The sequence below is a fragment of the Cebus imitator genome, unplaced genomic scaffold, assembly GCF_001604975.1.
Source record: "Cebus imitator isolate Cc_AM_T3 unplaced genomic scaffold, Cebus_imitator-1.0 Scaffold28, whole genome shotgun sequence".
Taxonomy (NCBI): Eukaryota; Metazoa; Chordata; class Mammalia; order Primates; family Cebidae; genus Cebus; species Cebus imitator.
Window position 1 is genome coordinate 7,421,898 of NW_016107343.1, and position 16,862 is coordinate 7,438,759.

The window sequence follows — 16,862 nt, forward strand, 5'->3', positions numbered from 1 at the left end:
GGTGGCTGAAGCAGGGGCCATGCCACAGGCCAAAGAAGCCCTAAGGTGAGGCGAAGGGAGACGGTTCCTGGCACCACCACAGGGTGGCACCGGAGACCACAGCTGACCTCGGTCAGAGGCCTGGGCTGTGGGTCTAGGGCAAGCCAAGAAGGCTGACCTCAGCCTCTCAGGCCCTCCTCTCTCCAGGCCCACGTAAAAGGCCAGGAAAGGGCCGGTTTGCGCACATGCTGCTGCCAGTTCACTCTCTGATTCAGTATCTCTCATTCCATGGGAATCATGCTCCTCCCCTGAGCCCACTCCCTCCTCCCAGGGTGTGTGTGGGGTGCTGTCTCAATCGGCAGGGGCAGGCTGCAGCAGGGTGGAGATTCTAGGAAGAGGAAAGGCCTTCCAGGAGTTCGGGCTGACGAAAACACGGGGCCCAAGGAAGGGGAGGCCACTCACTCTCCCAAGGTCACGAGGCTGAGCTGGGACGGCCCAGAGGCTCCTGCACATGGGGGCGCTGGCGGAGGAGCACTGCCATGAAGGACCCTGCTCCCCACCTGCCACCACCGTCTTTGGTGCAGTTCAGCTGGCAGCTGCCAGTACATATTCATGGGATCTTTGTTCTGACTGCCTGTCTCCGCGGCAGCCTCCCTGGAACCTCAAGCGTCTCCTGGCTCACCAGGTCTCATCTGGTTACTGCCCTCAAAAGGGCCCCACAACTGCTCCCCAAGAGGTGGGAGCAGCCTCCACCAGGGGCACCCCAGAGGCAGCTGGGAGGAACCTAACCTCCTCTGTACTCAGCCTGCCTGCCCCTCCTTGGTTCTTACCCGGTTCTCACCCAGATCTGAATGATTTCTCCTTCTCCACCTGCCTTTCTCTCTTCATCCATCCCTCCAATCAGCAAACATACTGAGCCTCTATCCTGCTAGTCATGGGATATGAGAAACTGACAGCCTCGCCAGGGAAGCAAAGGACACTCAGAGACAGCATGTGAAGATGTCAAGGGAACTGGCAGGCAAATGCAGGGAGCAGGGGAATGAGGTGGTGTGTCTTGGCATTAGAGAAGGCTTCTTGAAGGAGGCAGGACTTGGAGAGGCCACGAGGATAAGGAAGCATCCTGACGGAGGGAGCTGCCGTTTTTCTGAAAACATGTCCCTTGCCTTCCAATACAAGATTCCGTGGTCCTCGGCTTTCTTCTCTGAGTGCTATCTCTGGCTGTGCTGCTCCTTTCTGCTCCAGCTGTCTCACTGGGTGCTCTGTCCTGGGACCCTCAGCCATGACCCTCTGCTTTCTTTCCTAGCGACAGACTGGTCTCAGTTTCAGGAGTCACCCTGATTCTGCTGGCTCTCCAAATTATTTAGGGTACATAGCTCTCGCCCAACTCTGGGACTGTATCTCCACAGCATCTCCCAAAATGTGGCCCATGGAACCTCAAATCATTGGCTCAGAGGGTCAGCAAAAATACAGGGGTGGAAATATTGGCTTAGACAAGCATCAGAGCCCATCACCTTCTCATGCACACTGTGAACTATTAGAGGGACACGCCAAATGCCATGTTTCCCAACATACTGGAGAATGAACCCCGAACCTCCTGCTCCCAAGACAGTCTCATAACCTTTATTTAGGCAGACACAGTAGAAAAACTGACCTGTAACACATCCTTATCTAGAATTCTCACCACCACTTCAAAACCCATCTATGCCGACCTGGTTTGCCATCTTCCTTCCAAACCCTCTTCATTTGACAAAACTTCCTGCCTCCACTGCCACCACCATGCAACTGATGCCAAGTTTTACTGCTGTGGTCCATTCCTAAATCTCCCACTTTCATTTGGCCTCTGCCTGCCTTGAGTCACCCCACCCACAGTTGCCAAGTTAATCTACTGTGTAGACATGGCCACTCCCTTTCTGAGAGACCAGCAATGGCTCCCCAACTGCCAGCTGGGCTGTGCCGTCTGGCTTCAAAGCTTCCATCATGTAACCTTAACTTGGGTTTGGTCAACTCGCCTTCCCTGCCATCCGTGTCATCCAAGTTGGTCCTTACTGCAAGCCTTTACTCATGCATCAGTTTGCCCCACCAGGAATGCCTGTCCTCATCCTCCCTCCCCGCCTGTTGCAATTCTCCAGCCCCTTCTTCAGGAGCCTTCTCTTCTCCAGTTTACCCTGGTCTTTTTTTCTTTCGAATTTCTATGCACTAATGGTCTGCACCTCTTATTCTGGTTGCAACAATTGCTAAGGTCATTCCATTAATCACATACCGACGTAGCATAGTAAAGCCTGTATAAATTGCAAATAAATGCAAATTAGAATTTCCCATGGCTGGTTGTGGTCCTTCTGCCAGTTTTCAAACGGCTGAAGTTCTCTTCTGCAGGAATGAGGACGGGGCTGAGGAAGTGGCAGCCTCATGATCATTTGGGATTGTCTTGTTTCAGGGTGTTGCAGTAGTCTATAGGTTCCCTATGGTTACTTTACGCTTTCTTCAACAGCAGAGACCCAATAAAAAATAAAGTTCTCCCATATTTTCCTCAACGATGTTGAATTTTCTGGACCTCTCAAGCCACATCATTGCAGTATGGTAGAGGGTATGGTCTTACCTGTTTCATGAGAATGACTGGTGTCCCAAACTAGTTTGTAAGTTATAATTCAAAATGCAGGCCAGGCACAGTGGCTCATGCCTGTAATCCTAGCACTTTGGGAGGCCGAGGCAGGCAGATCACCTAAGGTCAGGAGTTCAAGACCAGCAAAATGGTGAAACCTTGTCTCTACTAAAAATACAAAAATTAGCCAGGTGTGGTAGTGGGTGCCTGTAATCCTAGCTACTTGGCAGGTTGAAGCAGGAGAATTGCTTGAACTTGGGAGGCAGAGGTTGCAGTGAGCCAAGTTTGTGCCTTTGCACTTCAGCCTGGGCAACAGAGTAAGACTCTAAAAAAAAAAAAAAAAAAAAAAAGCACATTGAACCTGACCTCTTTTTACCATCTCCATCACGACACCCCTGATCCAAAATACCCTCATCTCTCACCTGGATTATTGATTGCAATAGCTACCTAACTGCTTTCCTGATTCTACCCTTTCCCTCTGTGGACTGTTTTCAACCCAGCAGCCAGACAAATTCTGTTAAAGTGTAAGTCACATCTGCTCGGAGCCCTCCAATATCTCTCCCTAGAGGCTTAACACGCTCTGTGTGCCCCACAACCCGCCCCACCTCTGAAGTCATCTGCTCCAGCTTTCCTGCAGGCTTGCCCCGCTCCTGGGGCACACTGCACGCACTGCGCTGCCCCCTGGAAGCTGCTTCCCCAGGGTCCCCAGGTTCACTCCTTCACCGCCTTTGGGACCCAGCTCAAACATTCCCTCCTCATTAAGACCTTTCCCAATTACCATATTTAAAACTGCAGCTCACACGCCCACTCCACCTGTGCTGTCCCCGGCACTTGGGATCCCCTTACCCTGCTCTTTTTTCTTCCCTCCTCAATTTCACCTTCAAAATTACTAGCACTTCTTTTTTTTTTTGAGACAGAGTCTCACTGTTACCCAGGCTGGAGTGCAGTGGTGCAATCTTGGCTCACTGCAACCTCTGCCTCCCGGGTTCAAGTGATTCTCCTTCCTCAGCCTCCTGAGTAGCTGGGACTACAGGCTCGTGCCACCATTCCCAGCTAATTTTTGGATTTTTAGTAGAGATGGGATTTCACCATGTTGGCCAGGCTGGTCTTGAACTCCTGACCTCATGATCCGCCCGCTTGACCTCCCAAAGTGCTGGGATTACAGGTGTCAGCCACTGCACCCGGCCTGCATATTTTTAAAAAATGTATTTTATCTATTGTTTTTCCTCCTATGCTAAAACATAAGGTCCACAAGGATAGGGACTTTGTCTGTTTTGCTCATGGATTTATACCAAGCACCTAGATTGCCTGTCATGTGGACAGTGTTCAAGAAATAATTGTTGAATGATAGAATGAATTCTATAATGGCAAGATTATGTCTTAGAGATAAGCCTTGCTCTAGGCGGAGCAAGTATGCAGGAGAGACTCAAATAAACCTGCACGGGGTCCACTGGGACCTTGTTTCTCTGGAGTGGGTGACAGGAGGAGTGGTGTGGTGGCTTGGGACCAGATTATACTAGACTCCTTTCTCCTCCAGGCCTTCTGTTTAATTTTTTTCCCTAAGTTCCCCCTCCCCCGCCACCCACTGCCATCCTTTCTTTTGAGACAGTCTTGTACCGTCACCTGGGCTAGAGTGCATTGGCGTGATATCAGCTCACTGCAACCTCTGCCTCCCAGGCTCAAGCAATTCCTCTGCCTCAGCCTCCTGAGTAGCTGGGGCTACAGGCACACACTGCCACATCTGGCTAATATTTTGTAGAGATGGGGTTTCACAATGTTGTCCAAGCTGGTCTCAAGTCATCTGTCCACCTCAGCCTCCCAAAGTGCTGGGATTACAGGTGTGAGCCACCTCGCCTGGCCAACTTTTTTCCCTAAGTCCTAAGGAGGTTTACTGTTTCCTGGGGATCTTTTGGGATCAAATAGAACCCTGGTTATTTTGGCTACTTTAGGGCTGGGTCTGTGTAGCAGCAGCAGAATGGCTGGGATGACCTCCCAGCATCAGAGACTTCTGAGTGAGGGACAGAAGAAAGGAGAAGCGTGGGGACCTAACTCATTTGCAAGCAGAAGGGGCTGTCTGGAGTGGAATGGAGCGCCCTCCCCTCACCCTCTATCCCTCCAGCTGTTACACTCAGCCAGTAGCTCCTGTCTCTGTGCCAGCAGCAGAGCTGCAAGGGCCACAGCTGGGAGGAGAGAGAAGAGCCAGGCCGCGGTGTCATTTGTGTTTGCTGGCGGGGGCCCAGCCACCCTCCCTCACATCCTCTTGCAAAGGGAGCAGCTTGGCCCCATTCCTGAGGTTGTCGTCTCTCTTCTGGGGTCCCAGGCTGGCCAGGACAGTGGGGAGGTGGGGGCTCTGCATGCCTTTGGGGTTCTGGTTCTCTGACTGAGGTGGGTGGGCTGGTGCTTGGGCTCTGCATAGATCTGAGGTGGAGCGAAGTGTTAGGGCTATAGTCTAGATCTAGGATCTGGAGGTTTGGGGTCAAAGAGAATGTTTAGGCTTGCCTCCAAAACCAATGCCTGGCGCTTCCTCAGGCAGGAAATGCTCTGGCAGCAGATTAGGCCTAGAAGCTGTAAGAACTACACCTCCCAGCATGCAGTGCAGCCAGCCACAGGGACACTGGGGAGGCCTGGGGTCCACCTCTGGGAGGCCCTTTTGTCCAACTGCAGCTGCAGCAGCTGTGCGTCATGTCAGACCATCAGGCAGGACCGTGGCAAGCTGGGGGAGAACTGAATCCTCCCAGAGGCACAGATGCAGCTGCCTTCTCAGACCTCCCGACAGACTGCCATTCGCCGGCTCAGAGAATGGCACACTGCCATGACACAGCCACAGGCTCCCATGTGCACACTCAGCATACAGATGTAGCCTGCTCACACTGGTTCACAAGTACATGCCCAGAGACACATGTCTATTCTGTGGCTGGGCATGTACACTTGCAGGCTCACACCTGCCTCCCTTCCAGGACACCAGGCTTCAAGGCCCATAAGTCTAGGTCTGAAGAACTCCAGGCTTGACAAGCAGACTGTGACACTCACCCACAAGGGATGAGCCCAGGGTTCACTGGGAAGGTGAGTTGGGACAGATGCCCTGCACCCTGGGATGGGAGTGGGGATGGACATCCTACACCCTGGCAGCCTCCCTGCCCTGGTCTTGTGACTGGCGAGAGGCTGGGTCCCAGCTAGGGGGCTTGGCCTCTCTCCTCTTGACACTCTCAGGGATAGAGGCTGCCTCATTTGTTTTTTTCAGTCTGGTCGAGGCATCCTGGGCCCCTCCCCACCTTGGCATTACCCCGGTGGGAGGAGAGAGGGAGCTTCATTTTGTGACCACTGGGCCCACCCCATGAAACTGCTCCTCAGTGTAAGGGTCTCTGAAAGGGCTTCTCTGGGGCCTGCGCCCACGGAAGTACACACATATTCTGCCGGGTTCATCTCCTTGGTGCCCCTATTGCCACAGCCACAGTCTGGGCCTGTTGTTTTCCACTAGGGAGTCGCTCATGGTGGCAGCTCCTAACAGGTGTCCCGGTGCCATCCACGCAGCCCCCCTGAATGCTCAGTCTAACCCACACACCTCGCCACGGCGCTTCCTGGCTGAGAGCTCTCAGAGACTCCCTGTGAGTCTCTGAACTCCCAAAAGAGAGAACGCCTCGCTCCTTCCTCCCTGCCCACTCCGCTCCAGCCATTTTCCTTCCCATGCTTCCCCTGCCTGGGCACCCCGCCCTCCAGCCCCGCCTACTCACCCATCTCCCAGCAACCACCCGGTGTTCCCTCCTTGGGGATCCAGGGCCCCAGAAAGCCTGTGCCAAAGTGAGTCTGTGCAGGTGTGCAGTGGCCTGGCACACACGTGTTCTGCACACGCGTGTCTCTCCAGCACACCCTCTGCTCCCCACCTTCTGCCCTGCCCCAGTCGCTCCTCATTTCCCTTTCCAGATGCACCCAGGGCAAAGTTATTACCCGAATGAATGGCCAGAATGAAAAATTAAATTTCCACTTATCCCTCTCGCTCATGCATTCCCTCTGGGCCAGTGGGGCTTGGAGCAAGGGCATGGCTGTGACCTGCAGGGTGGGCTCCCCAGAGAATGTGGCAGGCACTGGCCGATGTGGGATGGAGGCTGGTGAGGTCAGCTGCTGCTTGGAAATTGCCTGAGAGCAGAAGAACAAACAGCCCTGAGAAGGCTCAGGTCACCTCCCTGAGTCCTCTGGAGGGGCTGAGAGACCCTTCCGAGGGAGGCCAGCCACTCAGCTCCTGGACCTATCAATGAATGATTCAGTGAGTGTTACACATCCCTGGCTCCTGCCTAATAGGCTGTCAGCAGGAGCCATGTTGTGTCCCTCTTCCAGCTGGGACCCTGGACGGCCTGGCCCTCCAACACCACTCACATGTTGGTAGTCCACCATCAGAGAAGGTATTGCCACACAGTGAGTACTGCCTGATTGTAAGAAGCCTGAGATAAGTGTGATTATCTTCATATTAGAGGTTAGGAGGCCGATGCTCAGAGAGGTGAAGAAGTTGCTCAAGGCCACACAGCTAGGAAGAGCCAGTGTGTAAACACTCAGGCCCGGTCTGTGCTGTCTCCCATGGGACAGTGCCTCCCTGAGGAGTGGACATGCTCCCTATGACCACTCCACATGGAACACAGGCTCTGCCCTTCCCGCCTTCCCTTGACTACGCCAGCATCTCAGGGCTGGAGCTTGGGCACCCATGAGGCTCCTTTTGAGCTCTACTCAGACTTTCCCTGCTGGGGAAAAGTGTGGGACGCTGACCCCTTCTGCCTGCCAACCCATGGGAACCCCCAGCCCTCACCGGAGGGCTGGGATGCCTCAGCCTTCCCCAGGCTCCAACCCTGATGCTCCCCCTCCTACAACCAGTCTCAGTGCCAAGGGCAAGGACTGCAGACAACAGCAAGTGGCTCTACACTCCTGCCCCCAGATGAGAGAGGTGACAGAACAGCCCTAAGGACAGGGAGGCACAGACCCTGGACAGGTTTGCCTGGCTCTTTCTGCAGCTGTGCCCTAAATGTACCCACAGATGAGGTCTCCACTCCTGAGACGCTGGCTCAGAGCTCATGAATCCTCATGGCTTGCCCAAGCTTTGTGGCTGGAGCCCAGGAACTGCTGGCCAGTCTTCTGTGTCCCTGAGGTCACCTCCTATACATGTTACTTCCTATATCTCAGTCACAGTGTGACACCACTTCCTCTTCTAGGACACTCTTTCTGTCACTTTGTCACCCTGCAGCTAGCTCAGGTCCACTGTAAAAGACACTACCCCATGTGAAGCTGTGATGACAGTTTACCCCTGTGTTGACTTGTGTTGATGCTTCCATTAATAATAATGATAATGATGGAGATCAGGGTGATAATCACAGAGCACTGGCCACTTATTGACACGCTGGTCTGTGCCAGGTACTTGACCTACATCATGTAGAATTCTGACAACAGCCCTTCAAGGAACATGATACTGTCCCCGTTTTACAGATGAGGGCCAGAATCACAGCTGGCTGACATCACCCCATGTTCCTTTCACGTCCCAGGTGAAGTCTCTCCTCGGAATCTCCTAGCCCTTGTTCTCCCTTTGCCCAGATAGGTAAGTTGACAGAAAGCACCACGGCTTTGGGCTACACCTTTGCTTTCTTTCCAGTCTCCCTGCTTGAGGTAAACCTCACTTTCCGGCCCATGAAGATATCCTCAACCACAGGTGCAGAGCTTGGAGATGAGCTCCACCTGCAAACCTATCCCCACCAAGCCAGCATCCTGTGGTGTGCTCTGCTGGCAGATCCACGGGCAGGCACTACTGGCCCGTATAATAGCATCTCTGTCAACAGCACTTCCTTCTTCCCTCCCAGAGCCTCCCCCCTGCCCCTCTCTGATTGGGAGTCACCATGACTGTCTCATTTACATCCTTAAATGAAAGAAAGAGAAAAGCAAAGCAAAACCAATGGCCAGGGCTCAAGGGAGAACCAGAGAAGCAGGAAAAGGAGATAAACTTCCTGTAGTGGCACCACCCAAAGGTGAGGGATGTGGGTGGCAAAGGAACCCGTAGGTGTGGGGAGGCCTGGGAGGATGCAGCTTCCTACCTGTGATATTGACCTCCACCTGGCCTGAGCGTGTGCCGATGGAGTTGGTGGCCTCACAGATGTAGGTCCCTGCCAGGCTATAGTTGATGGGTCCCTTGAAGAGGAGGGTTCTGTTCTGGGCCTCCACACCCTTGGGGAGAGAGCCATTCAGCCTGTGGGAATTGGGAGACACGGTGTAGGGTTAGGACTCTCCAGCCTCAGGAAGCTGTTCCTGTGCCACCCACTTGGCTCCAGGACCCCCAGACCTTTTGCTGAGCTTGTGTGGTTGGGTCTGTCTTGGAAGAAAGAAAATAATCTTTTGCACTTGGCAGTTTTATATTATTCAGCTTTTCATATTTGATCATAATATGGGAATATAAGCAGGCTAGGTAGGTACTGGTCCCACTTAACAGATGAAACCTGAGGTTCAAGGCCTGGGAAATAGCTGGCAGGCAGCAGCATGGGAACTCCAGCCACATCTCTGGACTCTTGGTGTAGTGCTCTTTCTACTTCCTACTCACGTCTCCTGGTTGCTGGTCCTTTGTCTCCTGGGCAGCTGGCTAATAACACAGATGCTTGGGTTCTAACTCCAGGTCTCCTGGAGCAGAACCACTGGGACAAAGGCCTGGGAATCTGTATTTAACAAGCCACTCAGGTAACGAGGTAGGAAATATGTTCCATTCCACTACTTTGTGTTTTTGCTGGGAATGTCGCAGGACATTTTCATGTGGGAAGTGATTTGCAAATGTGCCAAGGATAGGACAGGGGATCTTCTTTCTTTCTCCTGATCTCCGAGGCTACAAAGCTATTCTGTTGAACCGAGCAGCTCCTGAGTCCACAGAGCTGAACCTGGCCAGCAGTCTCTGCCCAGTCACACCTTCAGAAGCACTTTTTTTTTTTTTTTTGAGACAGAGTCTCGCTTTGTCACCCAGCGTGGAGTGCAATGGTGTGATCTCAGCTCACTGCAACCACTGCCTCCCAGGTTCAAGCAATTCTCCTGCCTCAGCCTCCCGAATAGCTGGGATCATAGGCATGCGCTACCACACTTGGCTAATTTTTGTATTTTTAGTAGAGATGGGGTTTCACCAAGTTGGCCAGGCTGATCTTGAACTCCAAACCTTGTGATCTACCTACCTGGGCCTCCCAAAGTGCTGGGATTACAGGCATGAGCCACTGTGTCCGGCTTCAGAAGCACTTTTTATTCCAGGAAGTGGAGGATCATAGGTAGGGCACGCCAGGGCCCTCTGGTTTCCCGGAAAAAGGGGACAGACTCCTTCTGGGCAGCTGTCTCCTGGCCACACATATCAACCTTCTTCTTGGTTCCCCACATCCCTGGCTTTCTGTGTGTTCCATCCGGCTCTTCTCTGGGAAGAGCCTTGGCCCGGGCTGTCAGAGCCGGCTGGAGGGGAGAAAGGACCCTTCTAGGGTCAGGCGAAGACCATGAGGCCAAGAATGGGATGATGGGCCACAGGGCGCATGCTCCATGAGCACAGGTGTTCTGGGCTGGCTGCCGTCTCCTCCCCAGGAATCTGGGGGTGCCAGAGAGAAGGAATAGGAACAAACAAAGAGCTGAGATGTTCCAGAACACCAGCTTCCCTGTGGACACCTCAATAAAAATAAATACTGGGGGGTTGGGGTGGGAGTGACTCAGGCTGAATCACCAAAGGAAAATGATGAAATTCTTTATTAGGAAGAGGGAGGGAGGCAGATCACAAGGGAAACCCCCTCTGGTAGAATGGCTTGTCTCAGTGACCCTGACGCTGTCATACACAGACGTATATGTATATGATAAATATGTATATGTGTGTGTGTGTGGGGGTTCTCTCATGGCCCCGCTTCTCGCTGAGCCCCCACCCTAATTTCTTCCCTGCCTAAGGTTCCTGGAGGTGGGGTGGGTGCCCCCCATCACCCATGGTCCAGCCAGGTGTCTTCCAGGGTGACCGGCCAGCCCTGCAGCACTTACGTGGTCCAGTGGTACTCCGTGGCCGGGGGGTTAGCATCAGCTTTGCACGTGAGCTTCACGTCCATCCGCTGCAGGTACCAGTTGCCATCAAACCCCTCAATGGTTACCTCGGGCTCATCTGTGGGACAAGGGATGTTTGAGGAGGGTGAGGCCAGGAGAATGGGACTGAGGGTGAGGGGGCTTCAGTCAGGAAGGAATGGAAGGAGCAGGGGCATGGAAACAGCCAGGAGAGAGGGAAGTGTGGGAGGGAGGGTGGTGACCACAGAGCCCCGGAGAGGAAACAGGAGGGAGATGGGAAGGAGGAGAGAAAATGAGCAAAGGGAGGAGATGAGGGAGAGCGGAGGGGAGAAAAAAGCATCTGCAGAAAGAGAAAGGGAGGAGGAAGGAGGGGAGGAGGGAGGAAGGCCAGTGGTGCCCACCCTAGGAGGCCCCTGGTACCCACTCACACTGCACGTTGAGAGTGAGGCTTTCCTTGAAGCGGTCCATGTGGTAGTTGACGATGCAGGCCAAGGACTGCTGGTGAGCTTCCCTGCTTGGCACCAGGCGGTAGCGGCTGATGACCGTCACTGTGCCATTGGGGTTCCGGATCTCCTGGTACTCCGCCTCACCCTTTAGCCGAGTTTCCCAGGATACCACACTGGGAGGCTTCCCATTGGCTGAGGTGCAGGTGGCCACCAGGACCTTGTCATCCTGCCCCTTCTTGGCTCGCAGCACTGCCTGAGTACCCTCTATCCAGTTGGTGGGTTTGGCTGTGGGGAAGCAGAGACAGTGATGAGACTACCTCCATTGACTTGTCCAAGATGCACCAGCCAAAAGGGTGTGGCGCCCATCAGGCCTTGTCTTCAGGTTCCCTTGGCCATCCCTGCCTCTCAGCTGTGCTTCACCAAAGCCTGTCCCAGAATCTTTTGCAGGATATTCTTCATGTCTAATGTATGTCCTCCCTGCCCTACTAGTTGTATCCCCCTCATCGAGCTTAGGCCTCCTGGAGTTCCGGCATGTTTAAGGTAAGCAGCATAGGTGGCTCCTTTCCTTACCATGACAGTTTGATGCTGCTGCCTGCACGGTGCCTCGTGGTAGGCTCCGACCTGAAGAGTGACCTTCCCCACTGTCTAGAGCTAAGCTCCTGCCCCTAATCCCTAGTGAATTGTGGGGTGGTCTCAATAAAAGGGACTGGAAGCCCCATGCCTGGCACGATGGGAGCATATTCACCCAAAGAGGATGTCTGGAGTCACTGAGGCATGCTGAGGATGCCATGCCCTGAGGTCACAGGTGCCTGGATGAACAGGCTGGGGGCCTAGGGCAGCTTACCCATCACTGTGAGATTGAGCTGGCTTTCCCGATTGCCCGTAGGGAAGGTGGCAAACTCGCAGATGTAGACACCCTCATCCTCCAGCTCCAGGCGGGAGAGGCGGATGGTGCCGTCAGTGAAGGAGGGTCTCAGGAATTCCACGCGCTCTCGGTAGGGAGCCAGCACAGACACGCCCATGGATGGGTTGTAGATGGCCACGTTCTGCTTGGAGCCATTGGTGGCCTTCTGCCATGTGACCTGGGTGATCTTTACGCTGGGCAGCGGGTTGGCAAAGCTGCAGTGCAGAACCACGTCTGTGCCGATGAAGCCATACATGGAATCGTTCACCTGGACCACCTGGGAGTGGGTGCCTGGCCAGGAGGACGGCAGGAAGTGGTCATGTCAGGCTCAGCCTCCCCCCGCCCACACAGTTCCCTGTGCTCTGGTCTCGTCTTTTATAGCAGTCACTATTATTTTTATTCTGATTGTAAAAATATTAATTACTTGTTATAAAAACACTCTAGGCAAAAACAGTGAAAAATCATGAGAAGAAAATGACAACAGCCTATGATCCTGCCGCTCAGGATAATCTTGAAGGATCTATCTTCTTTGACTTGACATCTGTGTATATCAAGTCAGAATCACGCTGTACATATTATCCCATAAGCTGCTTTTTCACTTAGTGATAGATTATAAACATCACTCTGTGTTAGTAAACATACGACTGCACCCTCATTTTTGGTTGCTTTTCAAGCAGAGCCCCAGCCCGAGAGCCATGCACAGGCTGCTTTGCCTTCCTGGGCCTTGGTTCCTTCCTCTGATAAACGGGGCAGAGAATCCAGTCCTCTCTACCTCATGAGGTTACTGGGGGAACCAAATGGCGTGATGGATGAGAAGGGACATCAGAGGCAGGCGGCTCTGGGTGAGCTTGAAGGCCCATGGTAGCTGTCATCATGGCTACCCCTGGTGTCTTCTCCCTTGCAGCTGAGTCTCCATCCTGGGGTGCACTGGCTGGGCCCTTCTTACTCAGCTAGGTGGAAAGGAGTCAGCACTGCATAGGGCTAGGCCTCCGCTGGCTCTCCATGGCCTTCACAGTCAAGTCTAAATGCCTTCACTTGGCAAGACCTCCTTGCACCTGCCTTTTGTCCACATCTCTCCATCAGCCACACTTTCACACCGTACCAGACAGGGCCCATCCTCGGAACACGCCACATTTCCAGTTTCCTTCCCTCTTCCTCCCATTTATTCAGCCACAATTTGTTGAGTGACATATTCTAGGATCTACTGTGAGCATTTGGGTCACATCAAGGAGCAATTCAGTCCTGGCCTCCATGGAGCACAGAGCCTATCCACCCAACACTCCTAGACTCTTACCCTGGCAGCTCCCTCCACCTAGATGGCCCTTCCCCTTCTCCACCTGTGGACAGCCCCCTGAGGCCACCTCTAGCTCGGCTCTTTCCTGCCTTGGAAGGTGGTGGTTTACACATCTGACTTCACCACACCATGAACCTTCCCAAGGGCAGAGTCTATCCTTTCCATTTCCACATCCCCAGCACCCAGCATAGTATCTGGCACACAGTCAATGCTAGTAAATATCTGTTACTATACAAATTGCAATGGAAGTCAAGAGAGCAGACATTTGCAAGAAGGAGGGAGTGACTGGTGATACAGAATAAGTGAAGAAAGAAATTCCCTACAGTCTCCGCACGGGTTGTGTTATCTCCTTTAGAATGCCCTTTGTTTGAGCCTCCTTACCCCTGACCTTGGCTCAGCTCCCTCAACGTAAGGCAGCTGTCCCCACCACTAGGCTGTACCCTCCAGCTCTCTCTTGAGTCCGGCCAACTCCCCACAAGCCATGTCCTTGCTGTCATTTGTATACTTCATGTCCTTGCATCCTTATTTCACTCACTTGATTGAGCATGATCAATAGCATCAATAACATCCAGCCCTGTACTGACTCAAGGCAGGGGGAGGGCCTAAATGACTCCCCAAGGGAGTCTGGGATCCCAGAGTGGGAATTTGGGGCTTATGCTCACTCGCCTTCTTGGCCTGACAGGAACATTTTAGCAGCACAGGCTCCTCTGAGGGACCCAAAACTCATGGTCAGGGTAGTAAGTTGCTCCCCTTTCTTCCCCTTGAGAGGTCACAGGCCAGGTCTCTAGGTCACTACAGTATCCCTGATGCTTAGCATATAGTAGTCACTCAAGAAACACTTGCTGGATAAGTCTATCTTTGGCTTCACCAAGCCAGGCCCTGCCGTTCTGAAAGTTTCTCTGGGGTTTCCCCTTCTCTGCGCCAATTCATATCCACACAGCCCTTCAAGGTCCATCAGGCCGATCCCTACCCTTGCCCCTCCAGCCATCCCATTTGCTGGCCTGTGGGGAGCTTCGGGGGTGATGCTCCTGGGGCAGAGGTCCCAGGGGCTGGGAATACGACAGGAGAAGCATCCAGCTATCCAGCTGGGAGTTGGGAGGGCTAGACTCCAGCCTGCCTCTGCCGGGACCATGGCCAGTCACTTCCCCTTTCTGAGCCCTATTTTCCTCCTCTGTAAGGCAGCAGGCTGGCCTCCCAAGTCCAGTGGTCCTCCTGGCCCTAGCTGTCTGATGGCAGTCCAGTGCAGCTGTGGCCCCACTCCAGAACAGTTCCACGGTGAGGTCAGTGGGCCAGACGGCATAGTACTCCTGCTGACGGGCTAACTGGCAAGCAGCTAAGCCCTAGGCCCTCTCCAGCAGGATAATTAGGTGCTCCCCACCCCTCCCCCAGCCTGCTGGAGGCTGCCCAGCGGCTGAGATAATGTGGGCATAATTGGGAAACTTGCGCCACACAAAGCCAGGAACAGGAAAAGCCAGTTGGGAGGGCTTGGGCCCCAGGTGAGAGTGCAGGGAAGAGGTGTGGGCTCCAGAAGCCATTTTGGGATTGGTGCCAGACTTGGTAGGCCTTCAAGGGGACATGGCCCTCTGAGACCCTGCAATCCGGTCTCCTCTCATCCCCCTGAAGGTGTGGAGGCAAGTAGGGCACAGTCCCCAGTGACATTCATTGGCTGCGTCTTCAGTGGTCACCTCACCTTCAGAGCTACGTCAATGCCAGGAAGGGAGATGGCTGATAGTGGCCAAGCATGTGATGGAGAAGGTGCTACAAGGTGCCCAGGCACCCCAGGGGACCCCTCACATCCTCCATCCCTCATCAGACAGGGGCGGCCCTCCTCAAACCCGTGTCTATGTTGGGGTGGAGGTTACTCTTTTCTCTCCACTGTGGCACTCCCAGAAGCAACCACATGGTGGGGAAGTGAAGAACGTTCCTAGTCTCTCTTTTACTGGGCACCAAGTGGGTGCCACTAGCCCTGGCCCTTTTTGCCCTGGTGATGGGCAGGGCGGGGCGGGGCAGGGAGGATCTCCAAGGAGCAGGTACAGACTCTCTTTAGCATTTGCCTCTTTGCCACAGCTGACTGTTAGCAGGGCCAGCGGAGGTGACCCGGGCGTGAGCATAAGGGAGCTCTTGGGGTAAGGGGCTTGGGCTCATTGAGGGTGGGGATTGAATCCCAGAGTTCCGGAGTTGGGAGGTGCTGGAAGATTGGAAAGGCCTAAAAACTCACTTCCCCACTCCACACTTAGGAACTGGGAACCCAAGCCTCTTGTTAGTGGCTGCCTGCCTTGGTTCAAGGACTCAGGGTTGGGGAGAATGACCCTCATTCTTTGGATTGGGAAGTTTTCAGAGGGGAGCAGAGTTCAGGTGACTCTAACAGGCGGGGTTAGAACAGAGGAGCAGGGATCACCACTGGAAATAAAGAGAAAGAGCTGGATGGGGGCAAGAATCCATCCAGGAAGAGGTGGGCCAGGAAAAGGGACCAGGACTGATTAAAGGCAGCCTGCTCCAGGGACAGGGAGCAGAGCTTAACAACTGTACAGCCCTCTCCTTCCCTGTCCAAGCTTCTCCAAACACTGCAGCCCTGGTAACCTGAAAACTAAGCCGACGTCTCCCACCTTCTGAATGGCTGTTCCATCACCACCCTTTCAGGCAGCATGCTGGGGCTATTAAGAGCCAGGCAGTAGGGGTCTGGACTCCACCTCTGCCATTGATGAGCTGTGCAACCTTGGGCAAGTGACTTAACCTCTCTGTAGCTCAGGTTGCACATCTCCAAAATGGGGATTATAAGAGTTAATACCCACCCTATAAAACTGCCATAAGGATTAAGAGAGTCCATGGGAAACAGAAAGCAGCACTTAGGACAAATGACAGGCTCAACAGATGTTAGCTTCCAACATCATCACCACCATCATCTTTCATCTACGAAGCAATAGGCCTCCCTCCTTGGAACTTCATTCAACAAATATTTGCTGAGCACCTACTCCATACTGGACACTGCAGGAAGTGCTACTGGGCTCCAGGATGCCCTTGTGACTGTCATCCCTTCCCATTAAGCTGACAGCTCCATTCAAACCCCAATAACATATAACATTGACCTGTACCCCTTTATTTTCTGCTTCCTGGCATATGCATCTAGCCTGTCTACTGTCTCCCAACTGACTGTAAGCCCCTGCAGGAGATGGAAGGAGCAGGCCTGGGCTTGGGTTGAGTTGACCATGTCACGCCTGACCCTGGCGGGGTCCAGGGCTTGGGGAGTTGGTTTCCTGCTGACTTTCTCTGATTCTCTAAGCAGTCAGGGCTGGTCCACAGAACACATCCTCTCTCCTTCCTTGCAAGTTCCCTTCACATGAGAAGCAGGGACTGGCCCAGACATGGGACCTGGGACCACTAAAATAGTAGCATATTGGAGCTTAATGGACCATGCAATTCATCATTTACGACGACTGGAAGGATTACATCATGTGCCCAGGGACACAGAACAGCAGCACCCAGCCCAGTGCTTTCCCACCCTGCCACAAAAACAGACTCTGGCTCAATCTAACTCCCTGGGGCCTCTTTCTGGGTGGTGTCCCTCCTAGAATACAGCCTCAGTGCCTCCATTGCCCCTTGTGAGAAATGGCACAA

The 16,862-nt window shown here is 53.6% G+C and overlaps 1 protein-coding gene across 3 annotated transcripts in view; it reads right to left on the reverse strand.

Moving 5' to 3' along the window:
* Positions 1–16,862, reverse strand: part of NECTIN1 (nectin cell adhesion molecule 1) — a 106,441-nt gene that overhangs the window by 45,351 nt on the left and 44,228 nt on the right. For all 3 annotated transcript variants that reach the window (XM_037736745.1, XM_037736746.1, XM_017523547.2), the window contains exons 2-5: positions 11,894–12,244; positions 11,032–11,334; positions 10,586–10,703; positions 8,644–8,795 (exon numbers count right to left, since the gene is read on the reverse strand). In XM_037736745.1, coding sequence (XP_037592673.1) covers positions 8,644–8,795; positions 10,586–10,703; positions 11,032–11,334; positions 11,894–12,244 — 924 coding nt within the window. The remainder of the gene's footprint in view (positions 1–8,643; positions 8,796–10,585; positions 10,704–11,031; positions 11,335–11,893; positions 12,245–16,862) is intronic.